This window comes from Schistocerca cancellata, chromosome 8 (assembly GCF_023864275.1).
Source record: "Schistocerca cancellata isolate TAMUIC-IGC-003103 chromosome 8, iqSchCanc2.1, whole genome shotgun sequence".
Classification (NCBI taxonomy): domain Eukaryota; kingdom Metazoa; phylum Arthropoda; class Insecta; order Orthoptera; family Acrididae; genus Schistocerca; species Schistocerca cancellata.
In genome coordinates this window covers 198,522,012-198,540,539 of record NC_064633.1, presented here as the reverse complement: position 1 = coordinate 198,540,539, position 18,528 = coordinate 198,522,012, and the positions used below count along the sequence as shown (strand labels likewise).

The following is an 18,528-nucleotide window of genomic DNA, read 5'->3' as shown; positions in this document are numbered from 1 at the left end:
TAGAAGAATACCGTGTGAAGAGGCATGGCGCTGCACTTTGGCCCACCTAAGACCAAATAACATGTCTTACATTTCCTTGAACATATATGTTTTATGTATCAAACTTTTCAGAAAGATGTGTGCTACAAAATGAACATATTTTTGAAAAGTCCTATCTCATAAGCTCTTGGGGGGGGGGGGGGGGGGGGGCACTACCTAGTATTGCCCCAGTTCGGAAATGTTGTCAATCCGGGGCTGATGTGCAGAGCAATCTGAGATGTAGTGGGGAGGTGGGTAGTCTCCATGTGACCCATGTTTAGTGATTTTGCTGTTTCCTCTTCATTTACTGCTCTCACATCAAATAAAATCAGAACGGATTTCTGTGGCCGGGAGCTAACAAGTGAATTAAAATATATTCACATAATTACAGAAGGCTAAAATGTGTTATTTGCACTAATCACCTTGCAGAATACTGAAGTTCTTTTGGTGAGTTTGCTACAGAAATTTAGCTTTTATTAATCTTTTCCACTGAGGTGGTCAGTTTATTTGAAACAAAGTGATTCCACACTATTAGCTAGTTTCAACTGTTTGTTGTTTCAAGTGCATGTTTTCATCCTGTAGCACGTATGGCATTATGCCACAATCAAGAACCAAACACGAGATAATACAGTACTGGTACTCCAAGAAAATTTACATTCCGAAAACCTCACTGAAAAGCTTAATATCAGGTCAAGCCCTACTTCATTGGGAATCTGGACATACAGATGTGCACTTTAAGCTGAATTATGCATTTTAGTATTGTTCACGAAATTCCAATGCTCTTGGATTATCCTCTGATGTCTTGTTTCCTTTATGACATAATGTAAGATCTTTCAATGTTTTACACGTACGGACATACAGCCTTCCTATATCATCGTAGATGTGCAAGTGCAGTGACGCCTGATATCTGGTGCTCTCTAGCAACTGCTGGAACAAACCTGTTTCTAACAGATCGCGGGAAAATATTGTGAATGGTGGTTTGAAAAGTGTTAGTTTCGAAATGTGGTGCTACAGAAGAATGCTGAAGATTAGATGGGTAGATCACATAACTAATGAGGAGGTATTGAATAGATTTGGGGAGAAGAGGAGTTTGTGGCACAACTTGGCTAGAAGAAGGGATCGGTTGGTAGGATATGTTCTGAGGCATCAGGGGATCACCAATTTAGTACTGGAGGGCAGCGTGGAGGGTAAAAATCATAGTGGGAGACCAAGAGATGAATATACTAAGCAGATTCAGAAGGATGTAGGCTGCAGTAGGCACTGGGAGATGATGAGGCTTGCACAGGATAGAGTAGCATGGAGAGCTGCATCAAACCAGTCTCAGGACTGAAGACCACAACAACAACAACGCAAGATTAACTATGTGTGAGAATGTTCGACAAATTTCTTAAACCACAGAGCGTTTTACGCTCATTTAAAAATAAACTCTTTGATGATGAGCCATTTAGAAGAATTTCAAACCCAAAAGATCAGACATTTATGTTGTTATTCAAAATTTTACTGGCACATTTGTGTGATGTATCATAAAGAGTAACACAAGCAATTCACATTATATGTGAAAGCTTTGCTTTTCTCGTAGCAACACTATGTGTATTAATTTAAACCATTAACTTTTCCTGTTTGTGTGTTCATGGTACTTAACAGTGATGTTGCTAATGGCTGACTACATCACGTGTCCTGTGCTCTGAATATCTGCTGTCATCGACTGGCGAGACCGCGTGACATGAGCTATGACTGGCTTACAAAAGCGCATCACAATCTCGTTTTCGATGCTGGGGAAAATAACATGCGGTGTTTAGTGGAATTTGAATTTAAACTATCGTAATACGAAAATATGCAGTGTACATGTTATTGCACATCAAAGATCTTTCCAAAACGTGTTTTTTCCCATGAGTTTTGTTTTCTAAAGTGACGGGAAATTCTACACCAGTGTATAAAACCATAACCATTCAAAGGATTGATAAGTTTTACAGTTCTGATGGAAAGTATATGTCACGTAACACGGAAAAAGTGTGTTTTCACCCGGGATAAAGTGTATTTTTACCTGGGAAAAATCCAGGAATTATTTTTCCTTGTCCACATATACACCCTGAGTTAGTTAAAACTATAGCATTCAGAATGTTTGTCACTGTACATTCTATGTTTTCTGTGTGGTTATGTACTGATACACAAATTCCTTTCTGGTTCTCAAAGGGTCTAGTTTAGTGAAAGTCTTAGTTTAAAGTCTCATGCTGTGTTGGGAAAATGGAATCCTGGTGTTTCTCAATGAATTTTTTTGTGTTGCATAATTGGCGGACTTTATCTATTTTCTGATTATGATGTGTTTGTGTTTGTTATATTCTTTCATCAGATCATGGTGGAATGCTTCAATTATTAGGTTGTACTGTTTAATTGTCCTTGTCCGCACTTCACATAGGGTGATATTTTCTTGGCTGGCTTGAGTTTGCTATCTTATAAGATTGTGTTGCAATTCTTGAGTCTTCAATCTGTTTATTCCGTTGTTCTACGGTTCCTCCACTTCTCAAGGTGCTCATTGTTGTTTGTTAGGAACTTAAATGTGCTTCATGCTCTCTGTCTGTTTTTCGCTGTTCTTTTTGTTTTTGACGTTCTGCATCAGAATTGGCAAGACCTCCTATTTTACTTATAGGCATTATCTGGAGATAAATCAAATCAAATTTTTATTAACACATACTTTAAGTACACTTTACACACTTTACTTTCAATTTATTTCCAGTCACTGTATTACTTTGGCTGCTGACACTCACTGCGCTACTTTTTTGGTTCCTCCCTTTTCACTTATAAGGAACTGATATTCGAATCCACAACTGGTCATTACCAATGGCGAATTCCTTAACATACCATAAAGGCTTTGAATCGTCCATGACGTTCCAGAACATTCCACAACATTCGAGAGTATTCTGGAATGCTCCACAATGATACGGGATGTTCCGGGTTGTCCCAAACATTCTGGAATCTTCCCAAATATTCCAGGCTATTTCCAAACATTCCAGAACACCCTGGATCATTATGGAACACTCTGGAATGTTGTGGAATGCTCTTGAGTACTCTCGAATGTTCGAGAATTTTCTCGTGTGCGAAACTTCCCAGCTCTTATATTTTCAAAAGCACATCCTTCAGGTAAAAAAGGGAACCTTCTTCATGGATGGGGGATAGAGGGCTATCACATCATAATAACTTCCTTAATTGTACGGGACTCGCTTCTGAGTTTTAGCAGCATGCACAGTGTACACTTACTTTTATAGTGTGTATTGATTACTGCTACATACATGATGTAGCCCCCCATGAACTATGGACCTTGCCATTTGTGGGGAGCATTGCATGCCTCAGCGATACAGATAGCCGTGCAGCCACAATGGGGGGGGGGGGGGGGGGGGATCTGTTGAAAGGCCAGACAAATGTGTGGGTCCTGAAGAGGGGCAACAGTCTCTTCAGTAGTTGCAGGGACAACAGACAACAGTCTGAATGATTGACTGATCTGGCCTTGTAACATCAACCATTATGGTTTTGCTGAGCTGGTATTGCGAACGGCTGAAAACAAGGGGAAACAACAGCCATAATTTTTCTGAGGACATGCACCTTTACTGTATGGTTAAATGGCGATGGTGTCCTCATGGGTAAAATATTCCGGAGGTAAAATAGTCCCCCATTCAGATCTTTGGGCGGAGACTACTCAGGAGGACATCATTATCCGGAGAAACAAAACTGGCATTCTACTGATGGGAGCTAGGAATGTCAGATCCCTTAATCAGGCAGGTAGATTAGAAAATTTAAAAAGAGAAATGGATAGGTCAAAGGTAGATATAATTGCAATTAGTGACATTCGGTGGCAGGAGGAACAAGACTTTTGGTCAGGTGAATACAGGGCTATAAATACAAAGTGAAGTAATAGTAATGCAGGAGTAAGTTTAATAATGAATTTAAAAAATTGAAACACAGATAAGCTGCTATGACCAGCATAGTGAACTCATCATTGTAGCCAAAATAGACATGAAGCCCACACCTACAACTGTAGTACAAGTTTATATGCTGACTAGCTCCGCAGATGATGAAGAGATTGAAGAAATGTATGATGCGATAAAAGAAATTATTCAGATAGTTCCGGGAGACAAAAATTTAAAAGTCAATGGGGACTGGAATTCAATAGTAGGAATAGGAAGAGATGGGAAAGTAGTAGGTGAATATGGACTGGGGGTAAGGAAAGAAAGAGGAAGTCGCCTGGTAGAATTTTGCACAGAGCATAACTTAATCATAGCTAACACTTGGTTTAAGATTCATGAAAGAAGGTTGTATTCATGGAAGAAGCCTGGAGATAATAGAAGGTATCAGATTGATTATATAATGGTAAGACACAGATTTAGGAAACAGGTTTTAAATTGTAAGACATTTCCAGGGGCAGATGTGGACTCTGACCACAATCTATTGGTTATGAACTGTAGACTAAAACTGAAGAAACTGCAAAGGTAGAAATTTAAGGAGATGGGACCTGGATAAACTGAAAGGACCATAGGTTGTAGAGAGTTTCAGAGAGAGCATTAGGGAATGATTGACAAGAACAGGGCAAAGAAATACAGTAGAAGAAAAATGGGGAGCTTTGGGAGATGAAATAGTGAAAGCAGCAGAGGATCAAGAAGATAAAAAGAAGAGCGCTAGTAGAAATCCTTGGCTAACAGAAGAGATATTGAATTTAATTGATGAAAGGAGAAAATATAAAATAGCAGTAAATGAAGCAGGTGAAAAGGAATACAAACATCTCAAAAATGTGATTGACAGGAAGAGCAAAATGGCTAAGCAGGAATGGTTAGAGGACAGATATAAGGATGTGGAAGCTTATATCACCAGAGGTAAGATAGATACTGCCTACAGGAAAATTTAAGAGACCATCGGAAAAAAGAGAACGACCTGTATGAATACGAAGAGCTCAGATGGAAAACCAATCCTAAGCAAAGAAGGGAAAGCAGAAAGGTGGAGGGAGTGTATAGAGTGTCTTTACAAAGGTGATATACTTGAGGGAATGGAAATGGAAGAGGATGTAGATGAAGATGAAATGAAAGATATGATGCTGCTTGAAGAATTTGATAGAGCACTGAAAGACCTAAGTCCCATTAGAACTATTCATAGCCTTGGGAGAGCCATCCGTGACAAAACTCTACCATCTGGTGAGCAATATGTATGAGACAGGTGATATACCCTCAAACTTCAAGAGGAATACAATAATTCCAATCCCAAAGACAGCAGGTCTTGACAGCTGGGAAATTACAAAGCTATCAGTTTAATAAGTCGTGGTTGCAAAATACTAACACAAATTCTTTACAAACAATTGGAGAAACTGGTAGAGTCCGATCTTGGGGAAGATCAGTTTGGATTCTGTGGAAGTGTTGGAACACGCGAGGCAATACTGACCTTACAACTTATTTTAGAACATACATTAAGGAAAGGCAAAACTACTTTTCTTGCATTTGTAGACATAGAGAAAGCTTTTGATGATGTTGACTGGAAATTCTGAAGGTGACAGGTGTAAAATACAGGGAGCGAAAGAAACCGTTATAAGAGCCGAGGGGCATGAAAGGAAAGCAGTGGTTGGGAAGGGAGTGAGACAGGGTTGTAGCCTATCCCTGGTGTTATTCAATCTGTATACTGAGCAAGCAGTAAAGGAAACAAAAGAAAAATTTGGAGTAGTAATTAAACTCCATGGAGAAAAAATAAAGACATTGAGGTTTGCCGACGACATTGTAATTCCGTGAGAGACAGCAAAGGACCTGGAAGAGCAGATGAACTGAATGGACAGTGTCTTGAAAGGAGGCTATAAGATGAACTTCAACAAAAGCAACACGAGGATAATGGAAGGTAGCTGAATTAAATCAGGTGATGCTGAGGGAATTAGATTAGAAAATGAGACACTTAAAGTAGTAAATGAGTTTTGCTATTTGGGGAGCAAAATACCTGATGATGGTCGAAGTAGAGAGGATATAAAATGTAGACTGGCAATGGCAAGGAAAGTGTTTCTGAAGAAGAGAAATTTGTTAACATCGAGTATAGATTTACGAGGTGCATTCAAGTTCTAAGGCCTCCGATTTTTTTTCTCCGGACTGGAAAGAGATAGAAACATGCACATTGTTTTAAAATTAGGCCGCGTTCATTGTCAATACGTCCCAGAGATGGCAGCAACGTACGGCAGATGGAATTTTTCCGCCAGCAGCGAGAATGAGAACTGTTTTAAATACTTAAAATGGCGATGTTTTCCTTACTTGAACTGCGTGCAATCATTCGTTTTCTGAATTTGCGTAGTGTGAAAACAATTGAAATTCATCGACAGTTGAAGAAGACGTGGTGATGGAGTTATGGATGTGTCGAAAGTGCGTTCGTGGGTGCGACAGTTTAATGAAGGCAGAACATCGTGTGACAAGTCCGCCCCAGTAGCTGAGTGGTCAGCGTGACGGATTGCCGTCCTCCGGGCCCGGGTTCGATTCCCGGCTGGGTCGGAGATTTTCTCCGCTCAGGGACTGGGTGTTGTGTTGTGTTCATCATCATTTCATCCCCATCCGGCGTGCAGGTCGCCCAATGTGGCGCCGAATGTAATAAGACCTGCGCCAAGGCGGCCGGACCTGCCCCGCGAGGGGCCTCCCGGCCAATGACGCCAAACGCTCATTTCCATTTCCATCGTGTGACAACAAACTGAAACAACCTCGGGCTCGCACAAGCCGGTCTGACGACATGATCGAGAAAGTGGAGAGAATTGTTTTGGGGGATCGCCGAATGACTGTTAAACAGATCGCCTCCAGAGTTGGCATTTCTGTGGGTTCTGTGCACACAATCCTGCACGACGACCTGAAAATGCAAAAAATGTCATCCAGGTGGGTGCCACGAATGCTGACGGACGACCACATGGCTGCCCGTGTGGCATGTTGCCAAGCAATGTTGACACGCAACGACAGCATGAATGGGACTTTCTTTTCGTCGGTTGTGGCAATGGATGAGACGTGGATGCCATTTTTCAATCCAGAAACAAAGTGCCAGTCAGCTCAATGGAAGCACACAGATTCACTGCCACCAAAAAAATTTCGGGTAACCGCCAGTGCTGAAAAAATGATGGTGTCCATGTTCTGGGACAGCGAGGGCGTAATCCTTACCCATTGCATTCCAAAGGGCACTACGGTAACAGGTGCATCCTACGAAAATGTTTTGAAGAACAAATTCCTTCCGGCACTGCAACAAAAACGTCCGGGAAGTGCTGCGCGTGTGCTGTTTCACCAAGACAATGCACCCACACATAGAGCTAACGTTACACAACAGTTTCTTCGTGATAACAACTTTGAAGTGATTCCTCATGCTCCCTACTCACCTGACCTGGCTCCTAGTGACTTTTGGCTTTTTCCAACAATGAAAGACACTCTCCGTGGCCGCAAATTCACCAGCCGTGCTGCTATTGCCTCAGCGATTTTCCAGTGGTCAAAACAGACTCCTGAAGAGACCTTCGCCGCTGCGTCAGCGTTGTGAAAAATGTGTACGTCTGCAGGGCGATTACGTCGAGAAGTAACGCCAGTTTCATCGATTTCGGGTGAGTAGTTAATTAGAAAAAATATCGGAGGCCTTAGAACTTGAATGCACCTCGTAAGTGTCAGGAAGTCGTTTCTGAAAGTATTTGTATGGAGTGTAGCCATGTATGGAAGTGAAACATAGACGATAAATAGTTTAGACAGAGAATAGGAGCTTTCGAAATATGGTGCTACAGAAGAATGTTGAAGATTAGATGGGTTGATCACATAACTAATGAGGAGGTATTGAATAGAATTGGGGAGAAGAGGAATTTGTGTCACAACTTGACTATAAGAAGGGATTGGTTGAAAGGACACCAATTTAGTATTGGAGGGAAGTGTGGAGGGTAAAAATCATAGAGGGAGACCAAGAGATGAATACTCTAAGCAGATTCAGAAGGATGTAGGCTGCAGTAGTTATTTGGAGATGAAGAGGCTTGCACAGGATAAGAGTAGCATGGAGAGCTGCATCCAACCAGTCACTGGACTGAAGACCACAACAACACATGATGTAGATACCAAATTATGTTCTCAACCCTAGAATACAGATGAGCAATGCAGAACAACAAAATCATGCTTTGCATTTTGGGCCCATATGGCAATGAATACCTGAGAAATTGGCGAGACAGCTTTTTGTAAATGTTCATATATATTCAGTGTGGGTCTACAGATGTGGATAAAGCAGGTTCACCATAAGACTGACAGATCACAGTAGCACGCATAAATGTTATAATCTCAAAATTGATGATTGTGTGCTTTAGGCCCTTACGGTTCTCAGCTACACAATTGTTTTATGATCAACTGGGAAAACTATTCACACACTGCTTTCACTCTAGAGTACCATCTCAGTGGTGTTAGGTTAAAAATTCACCCAATTTCACATTGCATTGTTGCTCTTGTAAATCACAAGTTGTAAAAAAACATGACAAATACCATATTGTTCATTTTACTCAACGAACAGTAGTTCAGAAATTAAAGCAGGTGTGTTTGTTCTGAAGGCTATAGCATATATGGGAGTATTGCTGTGTTGTGACCTTCAGCACAAAGACTTCCCGGCTGCATCTCTGAATAGCTACTGCACTCCACATTCATTTAAACCATCTGATTGTAGTCATGCCTTGGTCTTCCTCAACAGTTTTGACCCCATACTTTCTTCCATTACCGAGTTAACTATTCCTTGATGCCTCATAATGCGTCCTATCAAGTGATCCCTTCTTTTGGTCGGGTTGTGCCACAAATTTCTTTTTCCCCACCCATGCCCGGGTTCGATTCCCTGCGGGGTCAGGAATTTTCTCTGCCTCGTGATGGCTGGGTGTTGTGTGCTGTCCTTAGGTTAGTTAGGTTTAAGTAGTTCTACGTTCTAGGGGACTGATGACCATAGATGTTAAGTCCCATAGTGCTCAGAGCCATTTGAACCATCTTTTTCCCCAATTTTATTCAGTACCTCCTCATTACTTCCATGATCTGCCCATCCAACCTTCAGCATTCTTGTGTAGTGCCACATTTCCAAACTTTCTATTCTCTTGTGGTCTGTGCTGTTTATTTCCTACATTTCATGTTAATGCTACATTCCAGACAAATGCTTTCAGAAAAGACTTACTAACACTTAAATCTATGTTAAATGTTAACATACTTCTGTTTTTCATAAAAGCTTTTCTTGTTACTCTATTTATGCCATTGTCAGTTATTTTGTTCCCAAAATAATAAAATTCATCTACTACTTTCAGTGTTTCATTTCCTAATCTAATTCCCTCAGCACCATCTGGTTTAATTTGATTCTATTCCAGTACACTTGTTTTTGTTTTTTATTATATTCATCTTATAATCTCTTAGAGCTCATTATCCCTTCTGACCAACTGATCTTCCAAGCCTTGTGCCATCTCTGATGAAATCACACTCTTGCTGATAAAGCTTTTCCAGTATTTTATTCTGGAAACAATCCCTTAGGCTGTGACCAAGCCAGTTCTCTGGAATAACTTTTCTTCGAGGATTGCCAGTTCCATAAGGCTTGCAGGAGAATTTCTGTGACGTTTGGAAAGTAGGAGGTACTGATGAATATGTGAGGGTTTATCATGAGTCATGCCTGAATTGTAGAGCATTTAACTGTGACAAGCAGACATTCAAAAGTTCCAATCCCAATCAGACACACAGTTTTAATTTGGCAGGAGGTCTTAACATATTTGTTTCTTCTCCCAGAACTTAAATTTCTTTTTCAAATTCTTCCTTCATTTCTGTTACAGCTTGCTGTATGCACTGATGGGGGATAGGCTACAATCCTATCTTACTTTGTTCTCAGTTACTGCTTTCCTTTAATGTATTTTGACTGTTATAACTTAAATCTGGTTTCTGTGCAAGTTGTTGACAATCTTTCTTTCCCAGTACATTATCCTTGCTACCGCTAGAGTTTCAAAGAGAGTATTCAAGTCAACATTGTCAAATGCTTTCTCTAAATCTACAGTTACCATAAATGTGGCTTTGCCTTTCTTCAGTCTGTCATCTAAGATAAATCATCATGTCACTAATGCTCATGTGTTCTTACTTTTCTCTGGGATCCAAACTTTTCAATATGTCAGCTTCTTACAGTCTTTCCATTCTTTTTTAAGTAATTCTTTAGGTGTTTTAACAATGACATTTTCAAATGATGGTTGAGCAAATTCACTGCCTTCATTGGAGGTATGTTTATGACATTCTTCCAGAAGCTGGAGAATATTTTAAATGTCACAAGTATTTTGTATACCAGATTGAATAGTTTTATCATGGGTGATTGTCCCAAAGGTCTGAATAATTCTGAGAAAACGCTGCCTACTTCAACTGCTTCCTTCATCTCCCTCCATGACTTAAGTCTTTCAGTTATCTGTCAGATGCTTCTTGCAGTATCGTACATTTCACCTCATTTTCATCTACTTTCTATTCACTCCCTGTAATACTGTCTTCAAGTTTATTTCCACTGTATAGGCCTACATATTCCTTCCACCTGTCAGTCTTTCCTCTTTACTTACTACTAGCTTCCATTAGGGCTTCTTAATATTCATATAGCTGCTTCTCCTTTCTCCAGAAGTTCCTTTAATTCTGTGGATCACATTTTTGGATGCTGTCAAACAGTGCATTATCCTCGATGGAGTAACAACAAAATAAAATATGATACATTGCTACTCACTGCACAAAGAAGGCACTGAGGGCAGACAGGTGCATTTAAGTAATGCGATAGATAAAAAAAAAATCTATTCGTCAAGTGATGGTAGGAGAACACACATATAAAGTTTGCTAGCTTTCAGAGACAGTGGCTCCTTCTTCTAGCAGAAGGGTTGAAGGGAAAGAAAGAGGGGTGAAGAAAAAGGACAGGTGAGGTTTAGGAAAAGGGGTGACTAAGCTGTCAAACAAAATCATTCTTCAGAAGCAGAAGGGGGGAGAAGGAAAAAAAACACACACACGCACACATTCATGCACACACAATATGCACGCGTGCCCCCCTGGCCAGTGTGTTACCCTGGGTGCTAATACAGTTGGATCTCAGTGCCTGGAGATGACAGTAACTGTGTGTCTGAGAGTTGCACGTCTATGAGTAAATGTGTTTTTCTGATTCTGAAGAAGGACTTTGTCCGAAAGCTTAGTCTACTTTTAAATATACTTAAACATGCCTGTCCGATTCTTATTGCCTTGCCTGTGTGGCAAGCAGTTGTGTGTTGTGTTATAATTTCATTATTACTTCTTGTCTTTTTGCCACTGCTGTCTTCACTACTGTCAGGGACAAAGGGAACAAAGAAAAAAAAACTGTAGTAAATGTGAATATAGATATGATTCTGCCTCAAAATGTGGAAACTTGAAATTGCATAATAAATACCATTTCATTGAGAATTGTATACAGATGAACTATTTTATCAGAGATAGTTCGAAATAGATTTATTTTCAACATATAAATATAGAAAATTTAATCAATTTTCTTGTGACAATGTGTCAGTTCTGCTATAGGCTGCTGCCCTGCAAAAGGGAGGCAGGACTCATTTCCCCAGTCCACTGCTCACCCCCTGTTGGTTAAAATTCTACATTGTTTACACTCACGGCCATTTGCCACAATAGCTATAGTGTCTGCACTCTGCTATAGTGATAGGAAAACAAAATCTGTAACATTTTTCAACTGTGCCAAAATTCTTCCCGTAATCTTAAAATAATGTTACCATAGGTTTGGTTCTACTTTTATGCTGACTGCCTTGTCAGTCCTATCTGTAGTGTTGTCAGATGCAAGTCATATGCTATGAGTGCCTATGAAAGGTCGAAATTAATAGTCTGCAGATTTTGTAATCATCAAATTTGTGCAGGCAAAGACAAATAATGCCCAGAAACATCTTAAGTCAGAGACGTATTCAGTTCACCGGCAGCAAAATGCTGCTGCTTTTCAACAAAACAGTAATTTTTGAAATCTCAAATACAGCCACATGCAGAAAACATAAGCCATTTCCGAAGAAAAACGAAGAACCAATGCTTTGGTTGTCTTCACTTTTAAATTTGTGCGACAATTTCAACAGAAAAAGATGCAAATACCACAAAAAGTAGATGTGAATTTTGCCAAAAATAGATGATACATTTTACGGCCCCTACCCATCACAATCAAATTTGTGTTTCCCTCAACATACTGAATAAATCCTTTTACCTCCCCATACATTTTTCTGTCTCTTCAGCTGCATGATTGTAGCAGGACGTTATTAGAATGCTACAAATGTCCATGAAAAAAAAATATTTGTTAGTTTTTTGTACAGATCTTGTACAAGTCTACATGGAAACCAGATGTCCACTGTCATAAATAACTACTTCCACACAGTACTCAGTGACTAATTGTGTTCCTTCATATCATTAGCTATGTAGCTTATAAAATGTGTGTTTTGTGACTGCAGATTTTTAGGTGTATTATTTTATTTCTAGGCATGTCATACAAAGAAGATGTAGAAAATATAGTCAGTGAATTGAAAAAAGTGTGGGAGGTGAATGACACCCCACCTGTTGTGGAGTTAACTGAAAGTGAAGATGCTGATAATAAAGAAAATATTTGCAAAGTCCCATTGTTTTTATCACGGTAAGTAACCGTCAAGGCATTAGCAAGACACTGACAAAATTGTTTAATGAAAGGTCACATTCTCATAAGTGACTTATCAAAGAATGTTGTTTAATACTTTAGTACCCATTTGTTGCCAGTAAATCGTTTCTCTTCCATTTCTTTACATATCTATTAAATTATGTGTTTTGATATTTTGGATTCATTAATGAATTATTTATTACTTCTTTGACATTGGGGCTGTTAATCTATTTATAGAGTGATAATGCAAGGGATTATCTTGCGATTTATAGTGTCATCTGTTATTTTTGTATGTATTACTGGAGTATTTTATTTGCACCTCAGCATTAGAATAATGGATGTTACCAGGAATCTTCTTTCAGAGATGGTAAATAACAAATAAATAAAAATGCATAAATTTCTGAATATTCATAATCTTGATAGAGCATCTAACAGTTTGTGAGAAGATGGATTTCATTACTCAGAGCTAGTTAAACAAGTAGAACCAAATAAACTTAAACATGTACACAATGTTCCATGAGCCTGTGTTCAGAAAAGATCATTAAAGGAAAGATAACAATAAGATGACCTCAAGAAATAATATGAAATATTATTGCACCAAACAGACAGATTTGTGTCACACTGATGCTGTAAACTGGTGTATAAATTGGTTTCTTTGAAATATTTTGTAACACATTCAGAGACGTTTTTGAAGTCCTTAGGATAAAAGCCATTCAGGCTGTTCTTTCTTCAATTTTTTAATTAAGGCCTGTGAGCTTAGTTCAATATTAGACTTAGAAGAAGCTCTAGTCATGAACATCCCTCCCAAGACTCTCATTAATGGTCTCTGGTCCTGCATCACTTTTTGTTATAATTTTTTAAGCCTGTTCACCAATACCATAGAATTAATCTAGTATGTAAGAGTGCAATCTTTAATGCAGAGCTTTTTTAAGCATGTTCCTACACTTCTCTGTCAGAATCATTTGGATGTCAGTTAATGATTAAAAAGGAGTTGATTTAAACAAAGATCCATTCACATATTCCATAGAGACCACCATAAAGTGAAATAAGGTTAGTGAATCAGTGTGTCCAGCAACCTTGAAATCTTGAAAACCTGAAAAAAGGCCAAGAATTTTCAAAATTGGAAAAAACCACAAAAAACCTCAATTTTATTTAAATACTTCGACGTTTTAAAAATTTTTCGGTACGTACACATATTGATATATTACCGGTTTCAACTGTCTCTCATATTTCAAATAGCATTCAAATATTCAAAGGGGGTCTACACATTATGCACATACTACCTGTTGGTGAGCCAATGTTTACACAGTGATTCGTAACTATTTTATATTTGTTGAGCTGTCACATGAGGTGGGAATCCAAGGAAGCTGATGTGTCAGAGGTGGGGAGAGACAGGAGAATTCATTGCTTTGAATTGTAGAATTCATTGCTTTGAATTGTGGGTTAAAGTACAGATCAGCCACAGTTGTAGAAACACACAGAAGTAATAAGTATAATATTTGAAATTACGTTAAGCCCGTAGTAACACTTATTGTATCAACCGTTAGGTCACTGTAGTTGGCAGCAGTCAAAAACAGGATATCATAGTGACAAAGAGTAATGACTTGTACTGATAAGCATTGAACAGGTCTGTGTAGCTGAACAACTGCTCGACGGTGACAGACTGACATAGGTGAAGAAGTTAAAGCTAGCCGTCGATTTTGCTGTGGGATAATCTGCAATCTTTTGTTGATAGATCTGTAGCTTGTGAATGCTTACGTGGCCATTTTGATGAGTGTAGTAGCAATAATAACCTTGAGTATTAATGAAAAGTTGGCCATTTTGACAAATGGAGTGACAGTAATAACCTTGAGTAGTAATTAAATTAAATCAAGGTGATTGTAAAACAATTATTCAAACAGGATGAGACAAATGAAATTTTAGATATTTATAATCATGTCTCATTTTGCAGCATTTACACAATTATCGGTATTAAGTAATTAGTGTATCCACCCCCCCACCCCACCCCCCGTTTTTTTAATGTAGGCTTTTCATCAAACTTCAAAATTATAGTTGAAAATCAAACAGGAAAAAGTCTTATTTTTCAAAGATACTTATACGACGCAATGCAGGATGCAAATGGAGTTGACAGTTTCAAGTCTTATATACTGTTTTTGCAACGCACATTGTTTGTACGAAGGCAGTATGAAACATTAAGATGAAGGAAAGTGAAAGAGAGAAGGAGGAATGATTATTGAACAAATGAAAGAAGATGAAATCAAAGAATTCAAAAAGAATGAAGCCTCAAAGATTTCAGCAGAGATAGAAAATGTAAAGAGATGATTTGTTCATTTTTATCGCCTTTAAATCGATCTACAGCATTTAATATTTTAAAAATATTTTAGTTTTTTATTTGTAATTTGTACTACTAAAGAAATAACTTAATGATGTTTTAGTCTCAGATTTAAGAAAAAGGTAACATGAAAAAAAAATTGTCTTGAGAAACCTGTAAAGAACCTTTAATGTGAAAATTATCAGTCGCTGGATACCCTGTGAATATATCACAGTATACATTAACAAAGAGAAGCAGCTGTTGACTGTTTTAACAATAAAGCAACACTGAATTGCTGACACTGTTTGTGCTTACACTTGCTAAATCAACATAGTAAATTGGCAGGAAAACCACTGCTTTGAATAATGTTGCTTCTGCTTCAGTTACACTAAATGGCTTACTTAATCATATTTACATTTATCAAATAACAATAAGTGAAATATAATCTTTAAATGGATTGAATCTATATTATTTTTACTTTGTAGATATAAAGTCCCTGCTTAAGTACCCATTTTGATTCATTTTTTTCTGTTTGAGTTCTGAGGTCATTGGTGATCAGTTTTCATCTGGTATCATACTTCTTCAACTGCAATGAGGTTTTAAAATTCTTGTCATGAAACTAAGATGTTTTTACAATCTTCAGTGTCTTCATTTATGTGGAAAATGAAGGGGATCTGAAAAGTTTCTGTTCTTGATTAAGACAACAGCATTTCTTGCTGCATATTTACTCAGTGGCTTAATCTAAATTATTTTATTTTGGAAAATTTCAATGATTATTTATATGTGAAGTACAGATTTAAGAGCCATATTGTTAGCAAGTTTATACAAATTCTCTGTCTTCAGATTTATTAAAGTTCTCTTTTTCTTTCATATCAGCAATACTGAAGGCTCAACAGATAAAACAGATAGAAATGATGCCGTTATTGACATTGCCAGTAGTGACAGTGATCTGGATGGTTAGTACCTTGAAATTATAAGGTACAATTTATGTAAAATATATAAAGACAATTAACAGCATTTCTATTTCTTTGCAGATTACCTGTCAGATGATCAGATGATGCCAGAAACTGGACAAAATGATGAAAGTGTGCAGAATAAAAACTTTGATCCAAACAAAAATATGGGAAGTGGAAAGTTCCAAACTCAGTCTTTTAGTGCATGTGAAGATCAGCAGTTGTGTAGTTCAGGTTCAGAAAATATAAGTGTTAAATTAGAGAGACAGTGCAGCACTCCAGATCTTAGGACAATAGACCAAGCTTCCAGCAGTGTTGAAGAAAGAAAGCTTGGAGATTTAGAACAGACTACACTGAGTGTCAGTAATCTTAGTAGCAAGATCAAGAGTGCCTTAAATAAAACCTCGCCGAGTGCATTAAATCAGGACCAAAGAAATGGTGTGGAAGTAATCAGTCTATCAGATGAGGAAAGTGGCTTTGGTGATATAAGAAATTCTTGTTCCACTAATCTCGAAGTGACTCCAGAAACATACCAAACCTGTCACAAAGAAGTGCCAAATGTTAGTAGTGCAGAAAAGCATATCATAATTTATCCTGATGTACAAACAAAGTCAGTAGTGAATACATTGGGACTACATAGTAATGTGGTAAACTGTGAGCCAATGCCATCTTCCTTATTAAATGGGATAGTTGCCTCCAGTAGTTCAGGTGTGAATATACAGCAAGATTTGAATCCGCCAACCATTGTGCCAGTCAGTGTTTCACGGGATAGGTCTTCTGGGCAGTGTATATTTAAGATCGAAGGAGGGAAACTGTATGTGAAGGGTAAAACTGGAGAAACAATACCAATAGTTCCAGGACAGATTGGAAGTATACCAACACCTGTTCTGAGACTTCCTGAAACTGCTACACCTGCACTAAATTATTCAGGATCACCTCCAACATACAGTGATGCACGTGGACAAATCCTTTCTGTACCTTGTGCAAGTCGTGATGATAATTTTGTGCCATCTTCAACAGTGTGTCAAGCAACTTCTTCTGTGAGCAGTGTTTCAAGCTGGCATGTGCCTTGTGAATCTCCTGTGATATCTGATGCAATCCAGTCCAATGTATTATCTCAGTCCCCAGATACACAGTATTTGAGTCCACCCCCTGTCCCAGTGTATCCTTCACCTCAGATATGTAAATCTACTGAGATCGGGAGTGAACCTGTGTCACCAGTGAGTTTAAAGTTGAACAGTACGCTTCCACATCTCAATTTAAATAGTGTGTCAACCTTAAGTTCTGGAATAGTACAAGGTTCTATTTTTACACAAGCTGGATGGACAACAGGTAGTATGTTGGCTACAACTGGTAATTCAGATGCTGTAAACCACAGTGAAAGACAATAATGCATCTTGCATCTTTTGAAGTGTTGTGTACATTGTGTCATTCTTCTGAAGTGTGATGCTACTGTCCAGCAAAATTGCTGCAGTTGAATACAATTCCCCAGTAGGTAGGTGAACACTATGATAAAGAGAAGTGGTACAGTGTGGTACCTGCAATGAAAATTTCTGTGATGTCTGTAATATATGGATTTTGATTGTTAATCTTTTCTTCAAGGTATCTGTTCAGACACATGTTTATGTGCTTCAGAATATTATCCTGTTATTGTGTGAATTGACCTTTTTTATACTTTGTGCTTGTGTTTGTTTTTTAATTTATTCCATCATAGTATCTTTCAAAGGAGACAAATTTACAGGCATCAAGAGTATATCATAAATTTGATTTATTTTGAAACATCATGAGCAACTAATTTAATAGTGTAATTAAACAGTCTTGCTCATTATGGCAGGGTAGTAACTGCATCTTATTTATTCCATTCAGCAGATAAAATTGTTTCTAATTTTGTGATATTGTACATAAATATTTATAGAGGAAATGTGCAACAAGTTCTTGTGAATTTCTGATTTTCGCTAGTGCGGATAGATTGTTTTGAGTGAATTGTGTTTTGGGTGTACATAGACTGTAAATATCAAAGTATTTTACTTTCTCAATTTTTGTATTTAATTATTCACAGAGACTTATAAATATTTTATGTGTATACAGTTTTGTACATAATAAACAAAAATTATGAACTTGTTAAAACATTAATGTTTATGTAACATTGCATATAGTAAATAGATGAAGCATTTTGTTGTTTTAATTATGTAGAAGTAATTCATTAAAATATGTATGAATGTTTTGTTTAATCTTAGTCATGCTTGTTTTCAGAAGTGTTGACAGAATGAGAGGGCAAAATGTTGTTGATTTTTGGCTTTAATAACATGCTCTTTGAAAGCAGCATAATAATTTCATATAATTGGTATCATTTGCTTGGTAATACAGCTTTTTTGTGGGAATGTATAATTCCAAGAAGTATTTAAATATGTTGTAAACAGGTTAAAATGAAACAGTGGAAAATCCAGGATGGAATGTAACAATAGCAGTGCAGTTTCAGCTCACTGAGACTGCAGACGTGTGTGCTAGTTGCGTTTGCGTGAGTGTGTGTGTGCTTGTGTGTATGTGTGTCTACTGCTGACAAAGGCCTTAATGGCCGAAAGCTATGATTTTGTGAATCTTTTTATTGTGCCTATCGTGACTCAG

General features: G+C 38.0%; 1 protein-coding gene across 1 annotated transcript in view; it reads left to right on the top strand.

Annotated features, from left to right (window-relative positions):
* LOC126095465 (uncharacterized) overlaps nt 1-18,086 on the top strand; it is a 53,139-nt gene extending 35,053 nt beyond the window's left edge. Inside the window, exons 6-8 of the mRNA XM_049910256.1 lie at nt 12,489-12,639; nt 15,827-15,906; nt 15,985-18,086. Coding sequence (XP_049766213.1) covers nt 12,489-12,639; nt 15,827-15,906; nt 15,985-17,294 — 1,541 coding nt within the window. The 3' untranslated portion in view covers nt 17,295-18,086. The remainder of the gene's footprint in view (nt 1-12,488; nt 12,640-15,826; nt 15,907-15,984) is intronic.
* The last annotated feature ends 442 nt before the right edge of the window (nt 18,087-18,528 follow it).